The sequence below is a fragment of the Heptranchias perlo genome, chromosome 9 (assembly GCF_035084215.1).
Source record: "Heptranchias perlo isolate sHepPer1 chromosome 9, sHepPer1.hap1, whole genome shotgun sequence".
NCBI lineage: Eukaryota > Metazoa > Chordata > Chondrichthyes > Hexanchiformes > Hexanchidae > Heptranchias > Heptranchias perlo.
Window position 1 is genome coordinate 59,479,861 of NC_090333.1, and position 13,157 is coordinate 59,493,017.

General features: G+C 44.4%; 1 protein-coding gene across 2 annotated transcripts in view; it reads right to left on the reverse strand.

Moving 5' to 3' along the window:
• Nucleotides 1–13,157, reverse strand: part of slc30a7 (solute carrier family 30 member 7) — an 84,556-nt gene that overhangs the window by 54,338 nt on the left and 17,061 nt on the right. Inside the window, exons 3-5 of one of the 2 annotated variants that reach the window (XM_067990579.1) lie at nt 4,684–4,797; nt 3,607–3,694; nt 700–826 (exon numbers count right to left, since the gene is read on the reverse strand). In XM_067990579.1, the coding sequence (XP_067846680.1) occupies nt 700–826; nt 3,607–3,694; nt 4,684–4,797 (329 nt within the window). The remainder of the gene's footprint in view (nt 1–699; nt 827–3,606; nt 3,695–4,683; nt 4,798–13,157) is intronic. The other variant, XM_067990581.1, reaches the window with a different exon arrangement.

Here is a 13,157-nt window from a genome sequence, read left to right on the forward strand (position 1 = left end):
TGTCAACTGGTTTAATCTGTAAACCCTTCTACGCATGTCCATTGCACATTGCAACATAAAAATAGAAATAAGCACTCAGCACAAGGAGTCGCTTTGCCAGATCTGATCGAAAAAGTCACAGTGGCATGAACCCCTGTATCATGACTGGTTGAACAGTCATAATCCTTTAAGTCTGGAGCTCCTCCTAGTGGCTCAATGAGTAACTAGACCAGCTCAGGCCAAGGCAACAGTAACCTACCAACGAAGAGCACATGTGAAATGTCAGACGAGAACAGAAATGAGATTAGCTGCAATGCCCCAACAGTCAAATAGCCTATCAACACTTGCTGAACTGGCTCATACACAAAGAACTCAAACAAAGGTTGTAGGTGCCTGTGCAAGCATAACCCAGCAAGAATCAGCACTTCTAATTTGCTGATTCTGACTTACATTTTTCCCACTTTGGGAGAGGGAGGGGGAAAAGAGAAAAAACAGGAATCTGTGTAAGTCAGAATTAACAAATTAATGTTTTAGAAATAACAGCAAACACAACTAAACAAAACACTTCACACTAAAAATAACTCTTCTTGCTAGTGTTTCAGTCTTTCAATCTAAAATGTTCCTTCCCATGATATTATGTGTCTTATTTCACCTATTCAAAGAAACTAACAATTTGAATACTTGCAGGCAACGTACAAATTTATAGAATTGTTCCCTTACCACCATCGTGAGAATGTCCATGGCCACCGTGTTTAAATACAAAAATGCCAACCAAATTCACCAGAAACCCAAGCACAGAGACAGACAGCAGTCGCTCGTGATGCACATCAGGGGGTTCCAGAGCTCTCTGAAAAACAATTGGAGATAAAAGAACTAAAACTTGATACAGTCTTACAGGTTGAAGAGTGACTGGTGAGAGGGGGCACAAGTTCAATCCCACATTCTTAAGAGTTCCTGATCTCGAACACACTGCTGCACAAGGCTCATCTCTGATGCCATTGAACTACAGTCAGAAATGTATACAGGCCTTTATAATCAGTTCACTTTTGGAGAAACAATTCACTTGATGAGTTGCTGACCAGCTGACAACACACGAGAAAGGTTCTGCATCACAAAGAATTGGCTGTGTTTTCTAGCAAAGTTGTTAAATGTTTTACTTTATTGTAATTTAAATATCAACTAACTGTACAGAAGAATAATTCCTGCTCAAGTCATCACCACTTTATATTGCAATTGTCATAAAGCTTATTGCTGGAATAATTTTATTTTGCACATTAAGTTTTTGTAAAATTGTCACAAGTGAAAAAAAGTCCCCAGATTACACAGGAACAAGAACACCTGGTCACCACATTACAGGAAACATGTGATTGCACTAGGGAGGGTACAGAGGACATCCATGAGGATGTTGCCAGGACTGGATAATTTTAGCTATGACAAAAGATTGGATAGGCTGGGGATATTTTCTTTGGAACAAAGGAGGCTGAGGGGAGATTTAATTGAGGTATATAAAATTAGGACAGGGCTAGATAGAGTTGATAGGGAGGACCTATTTCCCTTAGCAGACGGATCAGGGACCACGGGTCGTAGAGTTTAAAGTAATTGGTAGAAAGATTAGAGGGGAGCTGAGGAGAAAGTTTTTCCACCCAGAGGATGGTGGGGGTCTGGAACTCACTGCCTCAAAGGGTGGTAGAGGCAGAAACCCTCAACTCATTTAAGAAGTACTTGGATGTGCACTTGAAGTGCCGTAACCTACAGGGTTACGGACCAAGTGCTGGAAAGTGGGATCAAGCTGGATAGCTCTTTTTCGGCCGGCATGGACACGATGGGCCGAATGGCCTCCTTCTGTGCCGTAACTTTCTATGATTCTAACACCAACATAAAAAAGGCGTATACCCTCCTAGCCTCATTTAAAAAAGAAATTCAGCAAAGTACAGAGAAAGAGACAATAAATCACTTCCCTTAAGTTAGTTATGGAGTGATACACACTTATTTTGAAAGCAGTATTAGTTTTTTAAAAAAAACAGTATTTGCAATATGATAAAAGGAGATAAACACAGGGTTGTAACTGCACTTCATACTACCCACTGTAGTATATGGATGAAGAGCAACATCCAGTGCACATATTGTTAATTATGTACAACAAACGATATTTTAGGATTCATTCCAGGACTATGTGAAATCCCTAAAAAAAGGGAAGGGGCATAAAATGGACTGAAAGTCTCAAAACCCCCGTAAGTTCCAACTACCAGTTTAGAAAAAAAGTTTGGTCACTTGCGTAAATGACAAAATATGAAACCTGGGGGGGTGAATACAAGGCTGACATCCCAAGGATATTACTGCCCTTGAGCGGGCGCAAAGATGAACAACAATGATAATTCTGGGTATCAGGAATTTAAATTATGGACGAAAAGCAAACAAATGAGTCAGTTTTGTTTGGAAAGAGGAGACTTTTGTTTCTGTGGAGGGAGGCAGGATTGAGGGATACTGAATGTATGTAGGGGCAGGGTCGATCAAAAAGGGATGGCTTGTACATTTTACACAAACACATTATCTGAGTGCCTCTGTCCTTGTTTACAACTAAGTGAGCTTGTATGTTACTCCAACAAAAATAATGTTCGATTGGAAGGACAGATATGTAGCTGAGTTTTACTTAGTGGTTACTTTTTTGTCCTGTGGTGATCTCTATCTGGTCAATTAATTGTCCTCCTTCACTGCAACACATTACTTAGGGAGAGGGCTCTCGATAAAGCTGCTACAATACTCCATGGATAGATTCACCTGCGGATCATCCCTTACCCCAAGTAAGTTAGAAGCAGGAAGTTAAAAGAAATCTTCCACACGAAGGATTATTCAAACATTGAATGCTTTGCCATAAGTGGCTACTGAGGCAGAGACTACAAAAAAAATTGGATAAGTATTTAAAATATATTATATTATATATAAAATGATATAGAAGAGTGCAGGGAAATTGGATTAGAGTAGACAGTCCTATTTAAACAAGCACAGGCAGAGTGTGATGAATTGTTTCTTTTTGTGCTATAAATTCTAGGTTCCTGTAAGTGCCCAGTGATTTGTTCCTGTGATGGCCCAGCTGGGATCAGGGACCCCACCCATTTCCACAAAGATCCTACGCTACAACTGTAACCCAGCCCACCCATACTCGCTGTCTCGGGTCACATAGAAAAATGAAGTACTACAGGGTGCATGTGCTCACAGTAGTGTTGCCAAGCAAGGGGGTAATGACTTCAGGAGAGGAGAAGGGGAGGGATGGAAAATGGACACCACTTCTGAAGATGATATAACTGAATCTGTACAGTTAGGTACGAGGTGAGCCACTGACCTATGATTTCACTGAAATTCCACGCCGTTAGGAGCAAAGTAGCACATATATCACCGCCACATTTTCTTTTAATCTAGAAAGAAAGGCCCAGCAAAGAACCCTTTGCCAAGTGACTAACAGTCTGCAAATTCCAATAATGCAGATTGCATCTAAACCAAACTGACACTCAATCTTCCTATAGCTACAATTCAGACTTAATTATAAAGTATTCCTTCCAAGACCCAAGAGGAATTTGCTGGGAGTGAAATTCTAGAGCTGACATATAACCACATTTTTTATTAACCAACCTCTATTCCTTCTGAGAAAATGAAAAAGGCTGTGAAGATCAGAAATAATCCATTCACAAATCCAGCCAGAACCTCTGCTCGGACATATCTGCCAAAGGAAACAAAATACAGACAAAGGAATAGAATAACATTTTGCTACCACATGTCCAGGAGCATCAACTGGTTTCTTCAAATCGATAAACATGATTATTTTTAACAATCAGAATGAAAATGATGGTGCATTTGCCACTAATAGCACACTGAGGCTTGCCCAAATCAAGTGCTTGTTTGAGAGTCCTCTATTTTTCCCATGCTGTCTACACATTGCTTGCATTGCCATGACTATAGCAATGTAATGTTGACTCTTAGCTGTGTTTTAATTTCTTTTTGGCACGTTTACATTTTGTCTACAAAATTAACCATTTCTTGATCCCAAATCTGGATGCATCATACAAGCGTATAGATAATAGCATCAGCTTGAAACCCCAAGCAAAATTAAGGTGATAAAAAAGCAAAGAATTTAAGGGTCTGTCACACTGGCTCATCTCGTGATGCCCACATGGTTTCAGTCAGACGCAGATGCTCACAGAGGAGCCACCGTCAAAGTGGTTAAAGAAGCTGCAATTTTGGACATGTATGCTCTGGTGCACAGAGATGAATACATCATTTATACTTTTGGGGGAAGTGAACCATATGAAAAATAATTTTCAAGAGTTAGCCAACAATGCTCCAGCATGCTTAATAGTGGTGGGTTACAAAGCAGTACCAACATTCGGCTGTGAAACGGTGGAGGGTGGGACCAGAGAGGGGAAAATAGGAGAGAGGAGGAAATTGTCAAATTTTTGTTTTAGTTCAGTTAGAAATAAAAACCAAATCAATTGATTTATGACTTTTTTGTGGAGAGAGGAGGGAAGAATTTAAATTTATCCAAGAGATCAAATCAATCTCTGGTCCAGTTTGTGGTTCTATTAACAGTTGTTAATGCAGCAACCACCCTGAAACCCACTCATCTCAGATGGAAGGGAAAAGAGGAAATGCTTGACTGCTAAATATATGCATCTCTACGCAATCAAATGTTATAAGCCCACCAGCTCTTACCCATAGGAAAAGGTATCATTTGACCTCCATCGGGAGATCACAGATGCCGCCAGTCCAGCCAGAAGGGCAGTGCAGTCAAAGAACATGTGGAACGAGTCCGAAATGAGACCTAAACTAAAGCACAACCGAACAAAGTCACAGCACATTTCCAACAGAGCTCCAGAGTTAGTATGTTAAAATTCAATCTCAGACCTGCAATGAAACAGTCGTCTTTCAGACAATTACAAACTTCTTCCTTCCCCACCCAAGTCTGTTGGAAATGGATATGTTCCAATGCAATGGGGTAGCTCAGAGTGATTTCTCCAATAGCTTTTTCTTCCTCCCCTTGAAGTACCGATCTTCAGGTTAGTGCCTCAAAACAGCAAGGCCAAGATGGGTGAAAATGGGGAGAGAGCAAAGCCATCTGAATTCAGGTGACTAATCCGAAAGTTTATAGCCCAAATGAATGGTCACCTAACCTAGTTTAATCCTCACTACCCTCCCCGAGGGCTACACATAATCTCTGAGCAGCACTGCTCTAGCTATGAGGGACAAATGTAAGGAATCTTACAACACCAGGTTATAGTCCAACAAATTTATTTTAAAATCACAAGCTGTCCCAACATAGTATAAGATATGCGATTTGAGAACCTTTTCATTCATTCATCTGACGAAGGAGATAATCTCCGAAAGCTTGTGATTTTAAAATAAATTTGTTGGACTATAACCTGGTGTTGTAAGATTCCTTACATTTGTCCACCCCAGTCCATCACCGGCATCTCCACATCCTAGCTATGAGGGAGGAAGAGGAAGAACTTGCATTTATATATAAAAAAAAATACTGCAGATGCTGAAATCTGAAAGAAAAACAAAAGGTTCTGGGAAAACTCAGCAGACCAGGCTTGCATCCTTTGCCACAACTTGCTTTGTCCACAGATGCTGCCCGATCTGCTGAGTGCGTCCAGTATTTTCGGTTTTGTTTTCATTTAATCAACACCCTGGTGCGCTAGTGAGTGCGGAAATAGGAGCGTAGTGCAGATGAATACGTGGCTGGAAAGATGGTGCAGGAGGGAGGGCTTTAGATTCCTTGGGCATCGGGACAGGTTCTGGGGGGAGGTGGGATCTGTACAATCCGGATGGTTTGCACCTCAACAGAGCCGGGACCAATATCGTCGCAGGGAGGTTTGCTAGTGCGGTTGGGGAGGGTTTAAACTAGCTTGGCAGAGGAGTGGGAACCTGAGCGTAGATTCAGAAGGGAGAGAAGCAGAGCAAGAAATGGATGGCAGAAAATTATTAAGCGAGGTTGGAAGGCAGAGGAAACAAAGGCTAGAAAATAGACAACAAACAAGTTTGGCAGTGCTTAATGGTATATACATAGAACCATAGAAAAGATACAGCACAGAAGGAGGCCATTTGGCCCATCGTGTCCGCGCCGGCTCGAAGAACAACCAGGTGCCCATTCTAATCCCACCTTCCAGCACCAGGTCCGTAGCCCTGCAGCTTACAGCGCTTTAGGTGCAGGTCCAGATACTTTTAAAAAGTGTTGAGGGTCCCTGCCTCTGCCACCAATTCGGGCAGCGAATTCCATACACCCACCACCCTCTGGGTAAAAAAGCTTTTCCTCATGTCCCCTCTAATCCTTCCGCCAATCAGCTTAAATCTATATCCTCTAGTTCTTGAACTCTCCGCTAGGGGAAACAGGTACTTCCTGTCTACTCTATCTAGGCCCCTCATAATTTTGTACACCTCAATCAAGTCTCCCCTCAACCTCCTCTGCTCCAAGGAAAACGACCCCAGCCTATCCAATATCTCCTCATAGCTGCAATTTTCAAGCCCTGGCAACATTCTTGTAAATCTGCTTTGCACTCGCTCCACAGCAATAACGTCCTTCCTGTAATGTGGTGACCAGAACTGCGCACAATACTCCAGCTGTGGCCTTACCAGCATTTTACACAGTTCCATCATTACATCCCTGCTTTTGTATCCTATACCTCGGCTAATAATGGAGTGCATTCCCGTTTACTGCGTATTCCCTTTTATTGTTTACCCTCCCTAAGTTCATTACCTTACACTTCTCTGGGTTGTACTCCATTTGCCACTTTTCCGCCCACTCCACCAACCCATTGATATCTTCTTGGAGTCTACAGCTATCCTCTTCACCATCAACTACACGGCCAATTTTTCTGCCGTCTGCAAATTTGCCAATCATGCCCCCTACATTCAAGCCAAATCATTAATATATACCACAAACAGCAAGGGACCCAACACTGAGCCCTGTGGCACACCACTGGAAACGGATTTCCATTCGCAAAGACATCCATCGACTTTTACCCTTTGTTTTCTGTTACTGAGCCAATTTTGGATCCAATTCACCACATTTCCCTATATCCGATGGGCTTTTACCTTTCTGACCAGTCTGCCATGTGGGACCTTGTCAAATGCCTTACTAAAATCCATATAGACAACATCCACTGCACTACCCCCATCAATCCTCCTTGTCAGTTCCTCAAAGAATTTAATCAGATTTGTAAGGCATGACCTTCCCTGAACAAATCCATGCTGACTATCCCTGATTAAACCATGCCTTTCCAAGTGACAGTTTATCCTATCTTTCAGGAATCCTTCTAATAGTTTGCCCACCACCGAGGTAAGACTGACCGGCCTATAATTGTTCGGCCTTTCCCTCGTACCTTTTTTAAACAACGGTACTACATTTGCAGTCTTCCAGTACCTCCCCTGTATCTAGTGAGGATTGGAAAATGATCCTCTGAGCATCCGCTATTTCCTCCCTGGCTTCCTTCAATAGCCTAGGAAACAATCCATCCGGCCCTGGTGACTTATCAACTTTCAAGGATTCCAGTCCCTCTAGTACTTCCTCTCAAGTTATGTTTACCTTATCCAATACTTCACACCTCTCTTTAACGACTACATCTGGATCATCCCTTTCCTTTGTGAATATGGAGACAAAATATTCATTTAAAACCCTACACACAAGTTATCCTTATCATCCCTGATAGGTCCCACCTTTTCCTTAGCTATCCTCTTGTTCTTAATGTACTGATAAAACATCTTTGGGTTTTCTTTAATCTTACTAGCTAATATTTTTTCATGTCCTCTCTTTGCTTTCCTTATTGCCTTTTTTACGTCATCCCTGTACTTTCTATACTCCTCTAGGCTTTCTGCAGTATTTAGTTTTCTGTGACAGTCATAAGCTTTCTTTTTATGCTTTATCTTGCCCCGTATACTCCTAGACAATCAGGGGGCTCTAGATTTGGCAGTGCCACCCTTTTTCTTTGAGGGGACGTGTCTGCATTATACCTATAGAATTTCACTTTTTAGTGCCTCCCACTGGCTTGCCACTGATTTCTCCTCAAGTAGTTGTGTCCAATCCACTTCTGCCAAATCACCTCTTAGTTCTGTAAAATTTGCCTTCCCCCAATTTAAAACATTTACTCCTGATTTAACTCTGTCCTTTTCCATAATAATGCTAAAACTAACTGAATTGTGGTCACTATCCCCAATATGGTCACCCACTGTCACTTCACCCACTTGCCCATCTTCATTTCCCAGGGCTAAATCTAGAATTGCATCTCCTCTTGTTGAGCTCGTCACGTACTGGCTAAAAAAGTTCTCCTGGACACCGATCAGGAATTTTTTGCCCTCTGTGCCCCTCACACTGTTTGAATCCCAGTTGATGTTAGGGTAGTTGAAGTCCCCTACTATAATTGCCCTCTTATTTTTGCACTCAGAAATTTACCTACATATTTGGTCTTCCATCTCCCTTTCGCTATTCAGGGGTCTATAGTACACATCTAGTAGTGTGACTGCCCCTTTTTTATTTCTTAGCTCAACCCATATGGCCTCAATTGATGATCCATTTAGCATATCATCCCTTCTCACAACTGTAATTGATTCTTTAACCAATAATGTGGGGTAAGGTAGCATAGTGGTTATGTTACTGAGCTAGTAATCCAGAGGCCTGGACTAAAATCCAGAGTCATGAGTTCAAATCCCGCCACGGCAGCTGGCGAATTTAAATTCAATTAATTAAATAAAAATCTGGAATTAAAATACTAGTATCAGTAATGATAGCCATGAAACTACCGGATTGTCGTAAAAACCCATCTGGTTCACTAATGTCCTTTAGGGAAGGAAACCTGCCGTCCTTACCCGGTCTGGCCTATATGTGACTCCAGACCCACAGCAATGTGGTTGATTCTTAATTGCCCTCTGAAATGGCCTAGCAAGCCACTCAGTTGTAAAATCTCGCTTAAAAAAAAGTCATAATAAGAATATAACCGGACGGACCACCCGGCATCGGACCACTAGGCACCGGACACGACAACGGCAAAACACCAAGCCCAGTCGACCCTGCAAGGTCCTCCTTACCAACATCTGGGGACTTGTGCCAAAATTGGGAGAGCTGTCCCACAGACTAGTCAAGCAACAGCCTGACATAGCCATACTTACAGAATCATATCTTTCAGCCAACGTCCCAGACTCTTCCATCACCATCCCTGGGTATGTCCTGTCCCACCGGCAGGACAGACCGACCAGAGGTGGCGGTACAGTGATATACAGTCAGGAGGGAGTGGCCCTGGGAGTCCTCAACATTGGCTCTGGACCCCATGAAATCTCATGGCATCAGGTCAAACATGGGCAAGGAAACCTCCTGCTGATTACCACCTACCGTCCTCCCTCAGCTGATGAATCAGTCCTCCTCCATGTTGAGCACCACTTGGAGGAAGCACTGAGGGTAGCAAGGGCACAGAATGTACTCTGGGTGGGGGACTTCAATGTCCATCACCAAGAGTGGCTCGGTAGCACCACTACTGACCGAGCTGGCCGAGTCCTGAAGGACATAGCTGCCAGACTGGGCCTGCGGCAGGTGGTGAGCGAACCAACACGAGGGAAAAACTTACTTGACCTCGTCCTCACCAATCTACCTGTCGCAAATGCATCTGTCCATGACAGTATTGGTAGGAGTGACCACCGCACAGTCCTCGTGGAGATGAAGTCCCATCTTCGCACTGAGGACACCATCCAACGTGTTGTGTGGCACTACCACCGTGCCAAATGGGATAGATTCAGAACGGATCTAGCAGCTCAAAATTGGGCATCCATGAGGCGCGGTGGGCCATCAGCAGCAGCAGAATTGTATTCCAGCACAATCTGTAACCTCATGACCCGGCATATTCCTCACTCTACCATTACCAACAAGCCAGGGGATCAACCCTGGTTCAATGAGGAGTGGAGAAGAGCATGCCAGGAGCAGCACCAGGCGTACCTAAAAATGAGGTGCCAACCTGGTGAAGCTACAACTCCGGACTACATGCATGCTAAACAGCGGAAGCAACATGCTATAGACAGAGCTAAGCGATTCCACAACCAACGGATCAGATCAAAGCTCTGCAGTCCTGCCACATCCAGTCGTGAATCGTGGTGGACAATTAAACAACTAACGGGAGGAGGAGGCTCTGCAAACATCCCCATTCTCAATGATGGCGGAGTCCAGCACGTGAGTGCAAAAGACAAGGCTGAAGCGTTTGCAACCATCTTCAGCCAGAAGTGCCGAGTGGATGATCCATCTCAGCCTCCTCCCGATATCCCCACCATCACGGAAGCCAGTCTTCGGCCAATTCGATTCACTCCACATGATATCAAGAAACGGCTGAGTGCACTGGATACAGCAAAGGCTATGGGCCCCGACAACATCCCAGCTGTAGTGCTGAAGACTTGTGCTCCAGAACTAGCTGCGCCTCTAGCCAAGCTGTTCCAGTACAGCTACAACACTGGCATCTACCCGACAATGTGGAAAATTGCCCAGGTATGTCCTGTCCACAAAAAGCAGGACAAATCCAATCCGGCCAATTACCACCCCATCAGTCTACTCTCAATCATCAGCAAAGTCATGGAAGGTGTCGTCGACAGTGCTATCAAGCGGCACTTACTCACCAATAACCTGCTCACCGATGCTCAGTTTGGGTTCCGCCAGGACCACTCGGCTCCAGACCTCATTACAGCCTTGGTCCAAACATGGACAAAAGAGATGAATTCCAGAGGTGAGGTGAGAGTGACTGCCCTTGACAACAAGGCAGCATTTGACCGAGTGTGGCACCAAGGAGCCCTAGTAAAATTGAAGTCCATGGGAATCAGGGGGAAAACTCTCCAGTGGCTGGAGTCATACCTAGCACAAAGGAAGATGGTAGTGGTTGTTGGAGGCCAATCATCTCAGCCCCAGGGCATTGCGGCAGGAGTTCCTCAGGGCAGTGTCCTAGGCCCAACCATCTTCAGCTGCTTCATCAATGACCTTCCCTCCATCATAAGGTCAGAAATGGGGATGTTCGCTGATGACTGCACAGTGTTCAGTTCCATTCGCAACCCCTCAGATAATGAAGCAGTCCGAGCCCGCATGCAGCAAGACCTGGACGACATCCAGGCTTGGGCTCATAAGTGGCAAGTAACATTCGCGCCAGATAAGTGCCAGGCAATGACCATCTCCAACAAGAGAGAGTCTAACCACCTCCCCTTGACATTCAACGGCATTACCATCGCCGAATCCCCCACCATCAACATCCTGGGGATCACCATTGACCAGAAACAGAACTGGACCAGCCATATAAATACTGTGGCTACGAGAGCAGGTCAGAGGCTGGGTATTCTGCGGCGAGTGACTCGCCTCCTGACTCCCCAAAGCCTTTCCACCATCTACAAGGCACAAGTCAGGAGTGTGATGGAATACTCTCCACTTGCCTGGATGAGTGCAGCTCCAACAACACTCAAGAAGCTCGACACCATCCAAGATAAAGCGGCCCGCTTGATTGGCACCCCATCCACCACCCTAAACATTCACTCCCTTCACCACCGGCGCACTGTGGCTGCAGTGTGTACCATCCACAGGATGCACTGCAGCAACTCGCCAAGGCTTCTTCGACAGCACCTCCCAAACCCGCGACCTCTACCACCTAGAAGGACAAGAGCAGCAGGCGCATGGGAACAACACCACCTGCACGTTCCCCTCCAAGTCACACACCATCCCGACTTGGAAATATATCGCCGTTCCTTCATTGTCGCTGGGTCAAAATCCTGGAACTCCCTTCCTAACAGCACTGTGGGAGAACCGTCACCACACGGACTGCAGCGGTTCAAGAAGGCGGCTCACCACCACCTTCTCGAGGGCAATTAGGGATGGGCAAGAAATGCTGGCCTCGCCAGCGACGCCCACATCCCGTGAACGAATAAAAAAAAAAATGCTACCCCTCCTTTTTTTATCACCCACTCTATCTTGCCTAAAAACTCTATATCCAGGGATTTTGAGCTGCCAATTATCTCCCTCTAAGCCAGGTTTCAATGCAAGGAGTCTAGTTAATAAGGCAGATGAGCTGAGGGCACAGATAGACATGTGGAAGTATGATATTATAGCTATTACTGAAACATGGCTTAAAGAGGGTGAAGGAATGGCAGCTCAACATTCCTGGTTACAGGGTTTTCAGACGAGATAGAGAGGGGGTGGCATTATTGGTTTATGGGTTGAACTGAAGAACAAAAAAGGGGCAATCACACCTTGGGAGTGTACTATATACAGAGGGAGAGAGAGAAGAGCAAATATGTAGGCAAATTTCTGAGAAGTGCAAAAACAATAGGGCAGTAATAGTAGGGGATTTCAACTACCCTAATATTAACTGGATTGGAATCAGTGTAAAAGGTATGGAGAGCACAGAGTTCTTTAAATGCATTCAGGAGAATTTTTTAAGCCAGTACATAGCAAGCCCAACAAGAGAGGGGGCAGTTCTAGACCTAGTTTTAGGGATTGAAGATGGGGAGGTGGAAGGGGGTATCAGTGGGAGAGCATTTTGGTGGTAGTGATCATAATTCAGTTAGATTTAGCCCAGTTATGGAAAAGGATAAAGATAGGCCAGGAGTAAAAGTTCTCAATTGGGGGAAGGCCAATTTTACTAAGCTGAGATGTGATTTGGCAAAAATGGACTGGAAACAGCTACTTGAAGAGAAATCAGTGTCAGAGCAGTGGGAGTCATTCAAGGAGGAGATAGTGAGGGTTCAGAGCAAATATGTTCCCACAAGGAAATAGGGTGGAATTCCCAAATCTAGAGGCCCCTGGATGTCATGGAGCATACAGGGTAGGTTAAGGCAAAAAAGGGAAGCTTAGGTCAGATACCGTGAGCTCAATACTGCAGAAAGCCTAGAGGAGTATAAAAAGTGCAGGGGGCAAATTAAAAAGGAAATTAAGAGAGCAAAGAGAGGGCATGAAAAAATATTGGCAAGTAAAATCAAGGAAAACCCAAAGATGTTTTATAAATATATAAAGAGCAAGAGGATAACTAAGGAAAGAGTAGGGCCTATTAGAGACCAAAAAGGTAACCTGTGTGTGGAGGCGGAAGATGTGGGTATAGTTCTTAATGAATACTTTGCATCTGTCTTCACAAAAGTGGGGGACGATGCAGACACTGTAGTTAAGGCGGAGGAGTGGGAAATAT